The following is a 16821-nucleotide window of genomic DNA, read 5'->3' on the forward strand; positions in this document are numbered from 1 at the left end:
CCAAGAACATCTCTAAGCATTGTGGCAGTACCATTTGTCAGGACTGCCTTTTTTCAGCAAATATTAAGAAACTGGTTAGCACTGAGGGAAGAAATATAGAGCCAGTACATGGGAATTCTAGAGAAAAACCTGAGCTTGCTAGAGACCTGAAACTAAAAAGTTTATCTGCCACCAGGATAATGACTCAGTAAGATTGAAGCGGTTTAATTACAAAAATCGCAACATCTTAGTCAAAGTCCAGACCTCAGTCCTATTAAGAATCTGTGGCAAAACTTCAAAATCGTTGTTCACCAGAAGTCTCTGTTTAATCTGTGACAAAGAAAAAGTATTTATGGATCTGTTTTGGAATATCCTTTTTAGGAACATACTTGGTATAAAAATAATAGAGTTTACATTGAATTTTGAGGAATAGCTTGAAGGGTAAATGTGATATCTAAAGTTTGAATGACTTCATATTTGTGAGGGGATGCTTTAGCAAATGCTTCCAATGAAATATAGATGGATTAAATCATATAAAACTACAAACTGCTAATGATCTGACTTGTTCTCCAGATTGTTACGTTTTACATATGGACAGTCATTTCCACCTTTTAAAATACCTGATGAAGATGCAAGTCTGATACCTCCTGAAATGGATAACGAGTGTATTGGCCAAACCTGGTTTCGCTTTTTACATATGTTGAGGTACAGTGCACAAGAAAAAGGCATACAGTGTTGGTAGTATCTATATGCTTATCCGCTATTCTCTATTCTGGGTATTCTCTTGAGCCATAGCTTGCTGGTTTAAGTTGTCATGAATTCAGATAATGATCTTAGTTAACAAAGCAGGATCAATGCTCTCATCTCTTCATGTATATTTCCTTCTTTTGGTGCACTGGAAATCCCAGTGACATAAATGCCCCTGGATAGCTCCATTTTTTCCCTGTCCTTCTTTAAAGGAGCCTTCATCAGTACAAATAGACTCAAATCAAGGAAGGGCTTCATGAGAACCACCACTCCTCTTGATGTTCCTCCAGCAGCAGCAAGGGTGTCCCTCTGGGCAGCTAAACCTGGCAATTCTAACTGGATGCCCCCCCCCCCCCCCATGAGGGTCTTCCTCCAGGGGCAAACCGAGAATGGGCAACTTGGATGTCCCTAAACAGACTGAGAAGCGGAGTGGGCAGATCAAAAGACAACCTGGCAAGATGGCACTACCTGGAGGAATCCTCCACCTTGTGTGACTGTGGAGCAGAACAAACAACTCCGCATATGTATGCTTGCCCACAATGTCCTGCCTCATGAACGGAGGAGGAGTTGTTTAAAGCTATGGACAATGCGGTTGCTGTTGCCCGCTTTTGGTCCAAAACTATTTAGTTGCTTGTGATTTCCTTTTTTTTCATCATTTTAAAATGTATTTGTTATGCAATGCTTTTGACACGAAATAATAATAATCAGTACAAATTTACCCTTTCCTTTGGAATGTTTGGTATATTATAAATTGATTCTTTCACGTATATAAATACATTACAGTTTTTAATTTTTTTTCTTCCTTTGCTATAGCAATCCTGTGGATTTGAGTAATCCAGCAATTATAAGCTCTACCCCCAAATTTCAGGAACAGTTTCTAAATGTGAGTGGAATGGCTCAGGAATTGAATCAGTATCCCTGCCTTAAACATCTGCCTCAAATATTCTTTCGTGCTATGCGTGGGATCAGCTGCTTAGTGGATGCGTTCTTAGGTAACTCTTTCCACTTGCATTATCATAAAAGAATAACAGATGCCTTGCATTATAATAAAAGAATAATAGATGTTAACTTTCCATATTGGTATATTTTCCACTTGCAGAACTGGTTGTATTTTTCTCGGTTTTCTCTTTATCATTGTGTGTTTTTGATATGTGTTCGTTTGCATTAGTTGGCTGCTGGTTGTTTCTTGATCAGATTGACTTCCCAGCTTTGGTGTTGTTTGCCTCTCCTATATAAGTTCGAGAGTCAAAAAGGTGTCCATAATGAGTTTTTATGGCAATGGGACTTATAATAAGTTACCAGGTTCTTGCCCACAGACATGCCCTATCCTCTTTCTAGAATGACCCTAAAATGTCTAGGACTCTAGTCGTTCTGATTGCTATTGAACAGTTACTAATACAGTCAGCAGAATGCATTGCAGTCAAATTCCTGCTTATTACTTCTAACAGAATTTTCTTTCAAGAATTCTCTATTTAACTAAATATTTTTATGTGAAACTGTAAATGCTATAATAACTACTACACATTATTTTGCTATAGTGTTTTCCATTGTTGTGCATAATATAGTAGCAATATGATGTTTTTCTTCTCTAGGAGTTGCTGTCTTTTCAACCAGTGTGTGTGAAAGATTACCCAGATATGGTATTAAAACTTGTTTCACTCTCCTGGGTGGCAAGAATCTGGAGAGATGGGTGATGATTTTAAAAGAGGTTGGGGTAGAGACAAATTTTGGAAAGCTGCAGTATTCTGTCATGATAGTAACTATTAAAATGATCAATTTTCTTTGAATTAAAACACTATATTTAGACCCCTCCTTGCTTTTTAAAATTCTCAGCATTCAAACTCTTTTGGGAAAAATGGGCTTGCTTGCAAAATTTTAGGTTGTATATTTTTAAAGGCACTTCTTTATTTATATGAAGAAACCTATGTCACAACTATAAAAGTTCTGTTGAGACATCTCTGTATGCAGGCCCTGCCTCATGTTTGTATAACTCATAATCTCCTGGAATAACATTAACACTCCCCTTTTTGTCCTGTCATTATGCTTGAAAAATCTGTAAACAGACACACAAAAGAAAAGTATCATGAAAGCAAATCACAGCAATACTCTTGAAACTTGAACCTCATAATATTTTGAAGGTAAAGATTAAAAGAAGATGTCTATTTTGTTCATTGACAAGTAGAAAGCAAGATATTTACCACATGTAGTATGTCTACCTTGTTTATAATTTCAATGGCATCAGCCATTGCTCTACTGTTCTGTTTTATATTGCATTAGTCATCCAGTTGGCTCAAAAATAAACAAAAATGAAGGAGATAGACTGTAATTGAAGCACAGTTTACTGAATAATGTGTTTCAAGTATTTTGGAGATTGATATTTAACATTTGTTGTAGTAAGAGAGAACTATTAATAAAGTAGAAGTTAAATAATTAACATTAAAAATTAAATAAATTCTTGCAAGGATGTTTCTTTATAACAGAATACTGCTTCTTTATATTTATGAAACAAATAGTGCAGTTCTTTTTCAATTGTGCTAATTGTTCCCTTTCAGTTGTGCTAACATGTTAAATGGAATAGTCCTATCAATCACACACTTGTATACTGATTCTGTCCTTTGATTATCCATTGGTTAAGATTTTCTTCTTCCTGGTGTTTTGCCTGTTAATTGAGAACTCTTTAAATTACAGCATGCATTTGAGAATTGAAATTGTAGGTGGTTTACTGAAAAGTTGAATTCCTGATATATCATGTTTAATATTCCCTTTGAAGAGGATGTAGCATATTAAATATTGTGTCCAAATAAATGTATGGAGAAGGGGGCAAGAAAAATATTCTTCCATTTCTGTTGGTAAAAGGTGCCTCCTCCTCTTGATAGTGACACCTTCCCTTCTGCTGCCCTGACACCACAAGTTTTCTCCCATCACATTTCCGACAATACTGGAGCAAGGGCTCCTTAAGAAAGAACTCATTAGGTGCTGGACATGTAGCTGGCCTCTTTCCTCAAAGGTGGAAATGGAAGGCTGACAGCAAAATGTTTTAGTTTTTGGGTGATTTGGGGAGGCTTAGCTTCTACTGATTGCAGTATTAGTAGCACAAAACGTCAGTAGCTCTTACCTTGTTCTCATCTATTTTATAAGAGCTGTGTGTTGTTATTTCGACATTACAATAGTCCTTTGGTATCCATGGGGTATTGGTTCAAGGATCCTATGTGGAGAGCACACAAAACAAATGCTGGAGTCCTTATTAATAAAATAGCATTGTGTAGTAGCGGAGGCAGTTGCAAGTCCCAGCTGCCAGGCACATATTCTCCAGGCTTCCCTACCTCCGGGGAGCAGGCCAATGGTCTGCTTTTGACTTCAAGGCAGCAGTTGCAGTGTTTCTGCTTGTTCATTTGCAAGGCAGAAGCGGGTAGCTGGCCATTTTTATTAATAAGAGACTTAAAAACAAATTATGTAACCGAGACATCCTGTGCTGTGTCACACCTCCCCCCAATAATGTAATGTAGTTGCATCTTCTTGCTCCTCTATCCTTTTTCCTCTGATGGGGGATGCCACTGCTTCCACGCATATGCCTGCAAAGGTTCAGTACTTTCCCCTACATCCTTTCAGTATTTTTTCCCATATGTACAATATCAGTTAATATAGTTAACACTATGCTTTTCTTAGTGTACACTAGAATTATCAATGTCCTTAACATTCGTGACCAAGTCTTGAACTGAGTATATATCTCGACTGCAACCTAGATTTGCTACATCAAAGTGAATGGAAAAACTGGTATTAATATGATTAAGAGAAAATATTTTAAAAATTCTTTTGATGTTTCCCTTACTCTCCCCATTTTTCAGATTCAAATATGCATTTTGCACAGCTTTCAAAGGTAACAAGTAATCTTATATGTAGTTACTTTGAATGCTTTCCTTCATCACTTTCCAATCTTAATAGAAAACTAATTCTGAAGCAAGATTTTTTTAACATTGGTGCTGGTATGGGGGGAGTGGCTGTGTGAATATCTTGTTCAAATTTCCACAGTGTGTTGGGATCTGAAAAGAGCTTGATGCTGAGATACTCCATATATTTTTTCAGGTATTTCAAGGCCTCGAGCAGATAGTGCTCCACCCACCCCAGTAAATAGACTGAGCATGCCACAAACTACTGCGGTCAACACAACACCACCTCACAACCGAAGGCATCGTGCTGTAACTGTGAATAAGGGAACAGTGAAAAACAGCACAGTAAGCCTCTATGCTTAGTAAACAGCAAAAGTTGAATATAATACTGATGATATTTACATTACCTAATACAATTCAATACAAGCCTTATTTTCGGTTATCATCAGATAGTAATTTTTCTCCTTACACAGGCTAGCACTGGCCATGCTTCCAAAGTGCAACATCAGCCATCCTCATCTTCTCCACTATCCAGCCCAAACCAGACATGTTCTGAGCCTCGACCTCTCCCTGCTCCCCACAGGCCAAAGGTTAACAGCATCTTGAACCTCTTTGGATCATGGCTATTTGATGCAGCATTTGTTCATTGTAAGCTTCATAATGGACTGAACAGAGACAGCAGTATGACTGGTAAATATATCCTATCAAATTTGTATTCTCCTTTCTTTGTTTGCTGGCTTTTCCTAACTTCAAGATTAAAATGTGTGGCTAACAAAAATAAAAATCTGATGATGTAGCATGATTACTTAATAATTAATTAATCAATAATAAATGTTATGTTAATACTAATAACATTATGCTTTTATCCCACACACAAGGGACATATGCAATGGGATATTTTAAGACTTTTGTAGCACAACTGAGCATGGATTGAGTATTTCACCAGCTATATGGAGTGAAGTGCCTATGTAAACATATTTATGTGAATAGTAAGAAATGCAAAAATGTGTGGGTAAGGTGGTGAGGTGGTAAATTCAGTTTTAAGGTTTGTTCTGAAACAAAGTTGGGAAGAAAGAATGCCTAAAGGCCAGATGAGTACATAAGAATATGAATGGTGGATGGAGTTCTTGGAATGTAATATGGTGCTAGCTGGGAACCAGAAAGATGTGATAAACTCTATCAAGTGGGCCCTCGTGAGGTTGGGGTGTTAACTAGTGTATTGTGCCAGCACACCAGTGTCTCTGATCAATCCACAGTTAATGGATTGGAATTTGTGGATATATCCCAATTCTTCTGCTTCTTGTTCCAGTCTCCCTTTGACTTTTTTGTGTTTTTCCAATCCCAATGTATGATTTATGTCCATTTGCCCTCTGGCACAGAGAATGACCTGTTCGCCCAAAATAGAATACTGATGGGCATGATGGACAGAGGATGGCACATATTATAGAGGATGAGCAAGTGAAATTACCTGTAATGTTGTGGGTGAAGTAATTAGGTCCTCTGATGTTTCTTGAGTAGATGTGTTGGCAGATTTGGCGTGTGGGTTTGTGACAAGATCTTGATAAAGTAGAGTCAGTCTTTGAAAGTATTTGCTATACATTTCTTTTTCTTAGGATGACACTGTAGAATTGGTACAGTTTGACACTACTTTGTGGCAAGGTCTTATACCTGTCTCCCCAACCAGGTTGTGTATCCTTACGTAGGTACATAACTGTTTGAAATTGGAAAGTTATCTGTGGGTAAGTAAAGGTCTGCTACTAAGCGCCCTTGTAGTTTATTGTGTAGTTTATTGATGTTACGTCTGAGTGATCTTAACTTGAATCTGTATACGACCACTTATGAGGTTCTCCCATTTCATGTGTTTGGTCTGTTTTGTAATAGAGTAGTCCTGGGTACAAGTCTTGCCTTTTTATTTCATATGATGAGTACTGTATTTGAGGAATGTGTGCTGTAATTTCATGAGTTTGGCATTCCTGTCCTGTTTGTTTGGACATTCCTTTAACTATAGTATCCACATATGAAGTTTTAAAAAATCAGCATGGGAAAACCTGTAACCAGGAGTAATCTTTTACAAACACCCAACTTTATCCCATAACTATCATCCTTAAATCAAAATTGTCACCTCATTGAATTTTCATTTCTATTACTATTCACACAAACACTCTGCTTATTCATGGATATAAATGTTTGTCCATAGGCACTTCACTCCATGTATCTGATGAAGTATAGTCAGTCTACAAAAGCTTCTCCTACATATTTTTTTCTCTCGGAGTGCATCAACACTGTAGAAATAATGAAGTTTAACACTATAGTACTTTAACTGCCATGGATTAATGCTGTGAAAACTTGGGAGTTGTAGCTTTACAAGGTCTTTAGCATTGTCTTCCAAAGATTGCTAGTGTCTCAAAGTAGTGTCAAACTACAAACCCCAGAGTTCCACAGCATTGAACCATGTTAAAGTACAGTGTTCCCTCACTTATCGCGGAGGTTAAGTTCCAGGACCACCTGCAATAACTGAAAATCTACGAAGTAGAGTCACTATATTTATTCTATGTGTGGAGGAGAGCAAACCACAGAGCACTTACTGCAATGCAGTCTGTACTTTATTTTAGCAGTTAAAATATATAGTACACTTTTTTATTTCCAACCCTTCCCTACCCTCCACCCTCCCTTTATTTCTCCCTTCCCCCCTTCCAAAACCCTTTGCACACCGCAAAAACCTGCGAAACAGCGAAAGTACTGCGATAAATGTGTACATTAATATTAATTGAAAACCCGCGAAACAGCGAGGGAGTGAAAAGTGAACCGCAAAGTAGCGAGGGAACACTGCATCAATTCTACAGTGCAGATGCACCTTCAGTTAGTCTTAAATGTCCTATAATATCTCTTTGCATACTGATCCAGACTAACATCTATTTCTTTGAATTGTACAATAAGATGCATAATTGCTCAAATTAGGCCTGGAAAATATGATAGGATAGTAGAATTTCTTTGTTTATTTTAAAAATCATTTTGAGAGCAAACTTCCTTCAAGGGTTCTGTAAACATGTAGCTTTATAATCTTCCTAATAGCAACACCAATTTTACGTTCTGTTTTCTGATTGTTTTCCTTGCTTCCATATTTCGAGTTAAAATTGCAGACATGGCAGAAATGATGCTTCTTTGGGCTAAATGAGTTCACTGCAGGATATATGTATGTTTGTATTGTTCTGACAGGCTTGGCATATTGTGTCAGAGTTGATTCCTGACTACAGGAATATGTGCATTGTTTGTATTTGAATAAAACAATATATGACAAATAGGGCTGGTGGCAGAGCTGGGATTGTTAATATCAGCAATTCTAGTGTTATTGTCTATTCGAATTGTTTGGCCAGCTTGTGTTTCTATATATGTAGAAAATGCCTGTCTGGTGTAAATGGTGTTTGTGGACCTGGAACATTCATAGAAGATTTTAGTGCTGCATATGTATAAAATAATAGCTGTGCCCGGCCACGCGTTGCTGTGGTGTTGTCTGGTGGTGTTGGTGAGAACTTGTTGAGGTAGTGGTGGCATTGAATGTCTGTTGTATGGTTGTCTTTATGTTTAGTATGCATTTGGTTGTTTGTGTACTGTGAAAGTAGTGAGGGTAGAGGGGGTCTATGTCCCTGTGTAGTATTGTATAGTATTTATACGTTGTCCATGTGTTGTGAATGCTTGGATTGTGTCCTGCTGCATAGTAGAAAGGGTTGGGCTGGATGGCCCTTAGGGGTCTCTCCAAACCCTTGGATTCTATGCTTCTGTTATTATTATCATAATCATCATCTTCATCATCATTATTATGTAGAGGCTGGATGGCCATCTGTCAGGAGTGCTTGGATTGTGTCATCCTGCATGGTAGAAGGAAGTTGAGCTGGATAATCCTTAGGGGTCACTCCAAACCTTAGGATTGTATGATGATGTTGTTGTTATTATTATTATTAGTATTAGTATTGAGAGGCTGGGTGGCCATCTGTTGGGAGTGCTTGGATTGTGTCCTGCATGGCAGAATTGGGTTAGACTGGATGGCCTTTAGGGGTGTCTCCTAACTGTCTGATGCTATGATTTGATGTGTATTATTATTGTGCAAATATTGCTCTGGGCATGGCCCCATGTTAGCCGCCCCGAGTCCCCATTGGGGAGATGGTGGCGGGGTATAAATAAAGTTTTATTATTATTATTATTATTATTATTATTATTATTATTATTATTATTATTATTGGATGGCATCTGTCAGGAGTGGTTGGATTGTGTCCTCCTGCATGATATAAGGAAGTTGAACTGGATGATCCTTAGGGGTATCTGCTAACCTTAGGATTGTATGATATTCTTATTCTTATTATTCTTATTGAGAGGCTGGCTGGCCATCTGTTGAGAGTGCTTGGTTTGTGTAGTCTTGCATGGTGGAAGGAAGTTGAACTGGATGATCCTTAGGGGGTGCCTCCTAACCTTACGATTGTATAATGTTCTTCTCCTTCTTCTTCTTCTTATTATTACAGTAAAGTCTCACTTATCCAACATAAACGGGCTGGCAGAATGTTGGATAAGTGAATATGTTGGATAATAAGGAGAGATTAAGAAAAAGCCTATTAAACATCAAAATAGGTTATGATTTTACAAATTAAGCACCAAAACATCATGTTATACAACAAATTTGACAGAAAAAGTAGTTCATTACACATTAATGCTATGTAGTAATTACTGTATTTACGAATTTAGCACCAAAATATCATGATATATTGAAAACATTGACTACAAAAATGCGTTGGATAATCCAGAACGTTGGATAAGTGAGACTCTACTGTATTATTATTGAGAGGCTGGGTGGCCATCTGTTGGGCGTGCTTGGATTGTGTCCTCCATGGCAGAATTGGGTTGGACTGGATTACCACAGTACTTATTTCATATTACAGTAGAATCTCACTTTTAGTAGTCAATGTTTTTGTAGGCAATGTTTTAAATTCATTGTGATATTTTGGTGCTAAATTTGTAAATACAGTAATTACAACACAGCATTACTGAGCATGAACTACTTTTTCTGTCAAATTTGTTGTATAACATGATGTTTGGTGCTTAATTTGTATAATCATTACCTAATTTGATGAGGGGTTGTGTTGCCAAGTTTAGTTTTTCTGGGATGTGTAGTTTTGTTATTTTGTCCTAGACCGAAATTTCTTTATCCTTTTATATATATAGATATTTTTTACTTTATACATTTTATAATATAAAGTTTATTTATGTATACAAATATATTGACCTCAATCCAGTTGCTTGGCCCTATTGCAATATGATAAATACATAGTTTTGATTGTTCCACTGGTCTCTTCTAGTGACTGGGTGTAGGCCACCCCAATCTTCAGATATCAGACAGGGCAGTTAAAAGTAGTTAAAAAGTGATAAAGTGCAATACAAAAACAAATGATATCAGTATACTATATTACATAAAATAGAAGAAGTGAATGTATACCTGAATAGTCAGGGCTTTCTTACATGGTTAAATACTGTCAAATTATAAGACTGAATTGTAAATTATCTGGAGCATGCAGAAAAAAAAACTGGGTTGTATCTTGTATCAGCTTCAGAGGCAGGAGTCACTTCATTTTCAATTCTTAGGATTGACTACACTTCTCCTTCACTTTTTCAATCTTACTTTGCCAGCAAGATATTTAGTACTTTTACTGCTATTAAAAATAATCTTTCCTTCTCTAAAAAAAATCATCTTGTATTGTATTTCCTGCCTCATTTCTCTCCTATATTTCTGATTCTTCATTTAAAAAACAACTATTGCATAGTCTCAGCTAGAAAGAAAATCTCTATGCCTAATGTCAGAGACTTAGAAATTTAAATTTATAAGAATATAAATATAAATCTTATACAGAAATGTAAATTTACTAGATTGGTACCAGATTTAGCCATACTTAAAATTTATTGTAATTGTTTGTCATCAAATTGTCTTCAACTTATAATAGGCCCACTGGAATCCATGAAACGTAAATTGGTAATGTCCCTTTTGGTTTCAATAGGATATGACTAAATCTGAGCCAATCCAGTGTGTTTGCCTTTCTGACAGTTTGTGGTATCAGTACAAGTCTCCTCTAGCACCACATTTTAGATGAGTTGGCTCTTATTAGAATATGTAAATGTCCAGCTTTCACATTTACTTGCATGACTTGTGATTTTACTGAGAACTTTATAGTTCATAACTTCAAGGAGATTCCTTCATAAACTCATTGAGAGTTATGCTGAATTTTCTATACACTGGTTTCACTGAATGTTGATTCTTCAATTATTGTGTTTGAGAAGACCAGTACAGTAATAGCTTGAAACTTGAAGTTTACAGTTCTCTTACTGAATTAAAACAACTTGCTGTAATTTATATCTGCAGGGCACAGTATTTTCTATCAGCTTTTAATTCTTTTAAAAAAAAAACTACTTACATGCATCGTGCATTGTAACAGGTAGATATATATATACTTATATTTGAATCATTTGAGATTAAAATTTTGATCAGCAAATCAGAATGTGTAAATATCCCAAATATTGTCTATATGTTACATTTCTTGTTTTACAAAATCTAATGCTCTTCCACTTCCGGATTCATGCTTCAGACATTCCACATCCCCATGATGTGTGGTGAACTTCAAATGTTTCTTTCACGTTGAGCACATCATCCGCTAAACATAGTTTTGGCTTGCATCCAGCTCTCTCATTAGAAACGGGGCTGCCCATACTTGCCTTCTGGTTTTTCCCAGTAGCTCATCGGGAGTTTCATTTTCTGGCACTATCTCTTGTTTCATTTTGGACTGTTCCATCATAGGATTTTCAAGGTGGAAGACTTTGTGAGTGGTTTACCATTGTCTTATTCTGTACAATACTAACAAGTATTAGCTATGATGCCACTATCTTTGTCTCGGAGAGCTCCTCCACACAGAGTGCTGCCCAGTAGCTGTTTGGCACATTTAGCCTGACTCCTCAGCAAAAGCTTATCTGACATGGAGACCACACCAGCAACACTGCTACAGTCAGCATAGCCTCATGCCTCACAGAACATCCAGTTTTACCACCATGGTGAATATTTGACCATATATGCTTCAGTGCAACTACCAAGATCCTGTGATAGGGACCCCTGACAAGATTTTAAAAAGAAGTTATAGAACCTGGAATGGTGCCTGGCATAAAATGATCATTTGGGCCATCTTACATGTGCAATCCCATCTCTTCTTCTTACTTTCCTATACACACGAGTGAGAGCATCTTATCTAATATGTATCACAGTTTTTAGATAGGGAGCACGAGGTACAGTTTTGTAGTTGCTGGGACCAACATGATCCTTCCAATTATTGCCTTGTGTGATGTTGACTGTAAAAAGGAGCAAAAACCTAGAGTCTTGAAATGCTTTGAAGATTAACAAATCTCCTATGTTACAGGCATTTCAAAATGCAGTTTATTTTACTTGATATATAAAGTGTTCCCAAACCCTATGCTATAGTAAATTAGTTTTCAAGTTGCTACAGTAATTTGTTTTTGCTGCCATAAAATAGATCATCAGACTGAAAAACTTCCTAAAGCACTCATTTTATACTGCATACCTTAATTTAACTCTCTCAGAAGACTTTCAATATAAAAGAAGGAGCCCCCAGTGGCGTAATGGGTTAAAGCCTTGTAACCTGAAGGTTGGGTTGCTGACCGGAAGGCTGCCAGGTTCGAATCCCACCCGGGGAGAGTGAGGATGAGCTCCCTCTATCAGCTCCAGCTCCATGCGGGGACATGAGAGAAGCCTCCCACAAGGATGGTAAAAACATCAAAAAAAAAACATCCGGGCGTCCCCTGGGCAACGTCCTTGCAGACAGCCAATTCTCTCACACCAGAAGCAACTCAGGTTGCTCCTGACACGAAAAAAAAGTATAAAAGAGAAGGGAAAATTGAGTCTTGTGACACCTTTAAGACAAGCCAGTTTATTTCAGCATAAGAATTTGTGGAATACAAGCTTGCTGCCAACTTCTTTACCTCTCAGAAGATTGGCTTTTGAGATGCTTAGTCAACTTTGTTTAATTCATTCAATTAGCCAGAAATCTCATTAAAAGTTTCTTTTCATCCCCCAGAGTCAACCTATTGAATCCCTTTGTTCTGTAGCACAATCCAATCATAATTATGAAATCGCTCTGCATGTTTAGGACAGCCGTGAGCCCCCATTCTGTTTATGCAGCTCCTACTTTTGGACACAGATGTTTTATAGGTTCCTTGAAGTCTTGAGAGCTTGTACCTTGCAGGAGATTATGTCATGCCTTGAGTTGCTGATGTTTAAGGAGAGCTTGGAAAAAATGAATGTTGGGAGCACAGGTTCCAGAATCCTTTACCCAGCATTAGAGGATTTTGGAAGTTATATCCCAGAACAAGTAACTTTTAGACTCTTCCTTAAACCCCATGGTTTATATGTTTAGTGGCAAAGCTGAGAATCTAGAGCTGGGATGGCAATTTCTCCAGGTCTGCAGGAAACACGTGCCTTTGCTAGATCTGCGAGACCAGATTCTTCATGTACCATCCTATTTTTAAAAAGAAACCTTGAAAAACACCTGTTTTTATTCTAGGAACTGGTGGTCTACTCCTCCAGTTTTCTTCCCTCTGTTTTAGGCTTAAGTGGAGATTTTTTTTTAGAACAGAACAAAAAGAGATAATCTATCTGTTGTGAAAGAATATACCTGTCTCAGTCTAGAATAGTTCTAAGGGAAGACAAAATGTGGTGATTTATCCCCATTCCCTTTGAATAATTTCCCAGCAATACCATGCTACTTTGCACAAAAACTTGTACTCCTGGGAGTTTCCATTCAACCATGGCTAATTAAGATGCAATGGTTTATATTCAATTTCCTCTGAAAACATTATATAAATTCTCCCTGACTTTATTTTTTTCCTTGTACTGCGCTAAATCTCTATTCTGACTCCTACATGACCTGACCTTGTACAACTACAACATTCCTTTATCATGCTACTTCCTCAACACACTCCCTTTTCCTTTATTTGGCAGCTCATAACATTTGCCCTCTATCTGTCCTTCTCTCTCAACTTTTAAAAATGTGTTGGTCTCATTCTAAAGATTACTGCAATTATCTAGCCCTCTTTCTTTAAATGTTTAAGACAGAGATTGAGATTATTTTTTTCAAAGTAGTTTTTCTCTGCTATAGATTCAAATATAGAAGAGAAACTGCAGTGGCGCAATGGGTTAAACCCTTGTGCCAGCTGAACTGCTGACTTGAAGGCTGGTGATTTGAATCTGTGATATGGGTCAGCTCCTCTCTGTCAGCCCTAACTTCATCCGGAAACATGAGAGAAGTCCCCCGCAGGATGGTAACACATTTGTGTGTCCCCTGGGCAACGTCTTTGAAGATGGCCATTTCTCTCACACCAGAAGCAAGTTGCCTCAATTCACTTCTGACACGATAAAAAAAGTCTAGCAGAAATTCCTGTGTCCTTTGCAAAATATATTTTTTATGCTGTAGTGTCATTTTGAAACCAGTTAAAACAATTCATAACAACAATTGGCTACAAATAGTAATACAAAAAAACCCATTTAAAGCCACAGTAACTGTTTCTAAAGTTAGCTTAGAAATATGGCTTTTGTTTCCCTTTCTGAATGTTGAAAGGTGAGTACCAACTCACAAAGGAATGCATTCCCAAGCTTATGTGGCACAGGGAAGTGCCCCTTTCTTATAAGTGTGAAAAAGGATGTATCTTCATAAGGGACTGTCCTGTTAATTTTTAATAACAGAGTAAATCCATACTAAGAAAAAGAGTCTGATAGATCGCCAGGCATAAACTTGAGTAGATCCCAGAACATGGTTGTCTAGCATCACATTTTTTTTGTTCAGGCAATCCCCAAGTTAGAAACATTCGACTTACAAACAACTCTTCTACCCCAGAGAAGAGAAATTCACTCCTGAAAGAGTTACCATGGGGGAAAGGTGTCTCAACTGAAGCTTTTTCACCAATCCTTGTTTCCACAACAAACCACATATTTCAAAATTTGAGGTGAAATCTTCTGAACGGGCACAGACAGCAAAACAAACACCACGGGGGGTGTTGACTCTTTCCTATGCTCTCAGAAACCTATATGTGTTTGACTGGAGTTACACTTAAAAATGTACCTGTTATGACTTACATATAAATTCAACTTAAGAACAAACCTGCAAAACCTATCTTGTTCATAACTTGGGGACTGCATATATTTTGATGATTTGGTCATAGATTAGCATTCTAGCTGCTGCATTTTCTACCAGTTGAAACTTCTGGACATTCTTCAAGGAAAGCTTAATGTAGGGCACATTGCAATAGCTTCTATGATGTCCCATGAAAAAGGTAACTGTTGTCAGATCCATTAAGATCATTTTGAAGTCCACAGCCTAAACTATACTTTTTGCTGACCAACATCATCTCCATTTTCTCTGCATTTTATTTTAGCGTGTTTGCCTTTATTCAGCCCATTGCTGAGCTCAAGCAATACTCAAGGATGCTAATTGCTTCCTTGGAAGTTGGTAGCAAAGTGCTTCGGAGCTGAGATCAGCATGTTGATGATTTCTTACTTGAATGCTGTAGATTACCTTTCATGTGTGACAGGGATGGATGGAATATGTTGCTATACTATCTAGGATTGATGGGAGGGCCATTCTTTGACAAATGTGTAACATTTAATGCATGCAGAACAAACTACTGTGGAACATACTTTTCTCACTTTGGTTGGTTTTATTTTTATTAGTAGACCACTAGCAAATAGACCACATTACGATCTAGAAGCAATTCTTGGGCATCAACAAGTTCCTGGATTACTGTGGAGTGTTAGAAATAACTTCTCTTTATTCCCATAAAATGAAGTCTGATTTTTCATTTTTCTTCTCTTCACTGAGGCTCTAGTGACAATATTGCAGATGTAGGCACATGCACAAAGACCAATCCATTAGGCCAGATGTTTGCGTTCCTGGTTTCTTTGTACTCTGTATTTTTGTACTATTATACTTGTTGAAGGGTTCTGGAAGATTTAAAAGCCCTCACAAGTTATGTGCTGCTTTATTAGCCATAATTGTTTTATGAATTCTCTTTTCTGCTCTTGGGAATATTTTAAAACTTGCATTAGTTTGTGTGCAGTAGTATCTTCCCTCTCTCTTCAGGCTGAAACTGTATGTTGTTCCAATAGTTTAACTTGGTGAGAAGAGTTGAGTTTTGCTTCTGCTAAGCTATACAGGAAAACTTCAGCAGTCTGTTTATAGGAAATAGTCCACTTTGCTATGTTGTCTAATTGTCTGCGTGTACTTTTTGGAAATATATATATAAAAAAAGAAATGAAACATCTTTCCTTAATGGACCAATACTCATGACAAAAATAACCTGGAAAATTACCAGCCTTATTTTATGTTTTGGAAATCATATATATACAAAAACACATGCAGCTGTTGTTAATTTGCAAATAAGGCTGTAAATGAAACGTTGACTGTTTTTTGTAAATGTGTAGCAAGCTATTTTAAAAAGATCTCTCAAGGAAAATATGGAATGTGCTGAATAATCTTTCTATAGTAGCTACAGGTTTCAGAACCCTTGAAGAGTATCCTTGGCTAAGTTATTTTTGTTTCTTAGATACTTATCTTGAGGGTTATAGGTAATTCTTTTGGTAGAATGAAGACAGGGGCTTCCATTTCACACATTATGCAAGTGGTGTGGTTGCTGTAATGGTAACAAAATCCGTGGAAGGCAGTTACATGGAAACTTTTGTGTAGTGGATCCCATAATGTTTGGGGTTATTTTTAACACCACAATGGTTGATTTGAGCAGTTCCCTCATCCATATGGAAACTGTTCTGTGCATGTGAAATCTTCATTTCTGGGGCTAACTTAAATTTAAAACCAGCAACACTATTATTTATTCAACTCCTCCTTTGGGTCTATTAGTTTCCAAAATTATTTTCATTCTTCCACTTTGCACTTCTCAACAAAATGATGGCAAACCTGAGTTAAGATTTGTCCACTAATTGTTACATTTCTACCTACATCTCCTTAACTAAGAATGAGAGGTTGGGCCATCTTTTACTTTCTTTTAGAGAAACTGCAAATAAACAGACACAGATAAGATATTTTATACGGCTGTGATAAGATTTTTACTAGGGCATTTCATGTTTAGCCACCCCCTAGATTTTCAGCTGATGGTTGTT

The 16821-nt window shown here is 37.2% G+C and overlaps 1 protein-coding gene across 6 annotated transcripts in view; it reads left to right on the plus strand.

The window, feature by feature from the left end:
- The window catches only part of ralgapb (Ral GTPase activating protein non-catalytic subunit beta), a 62434-nt gene that overhangs the window by 6393 nt on the left and 39220 nt on the right, over positions 1–16821 (plus strand). For all 6 annotated transcript variants that reach the window (XM_062978770.1, XM_062978766.1, XM_062978765.1 and 3 more), the window contains exons 6-9: positions 553–684; positions 1540–1718; positions 4810–4958; positions 5087–5303. In XM_062978770.1, the coding sequence (XP_062834840.1) occupies positions 553–684; positions 1540–1718; positions 4810–4958; positions 5087–5303 (677 nt within the window). The remainder of the gene's footprint in view (positions 1–552; positions 685–1539; positions 1719–4809; positions 4959–5086; positions 5304–16821) is intronic.

This window comes from Anolis carolinensis, chromosome 4, assembly GCF_035594765.1.
Source record: "Anolis carolinensis isolate JA03-04 chromosome 4, rAnoCar3.1.pri, whole genome shotgun sequence".
Classification (NCBI taxonomy): Eukaryota; Metazoa; Chordata; class Lepidosauria; order Squamata; family Dactyloidae; genus Anolis; species Anolis carolinensis.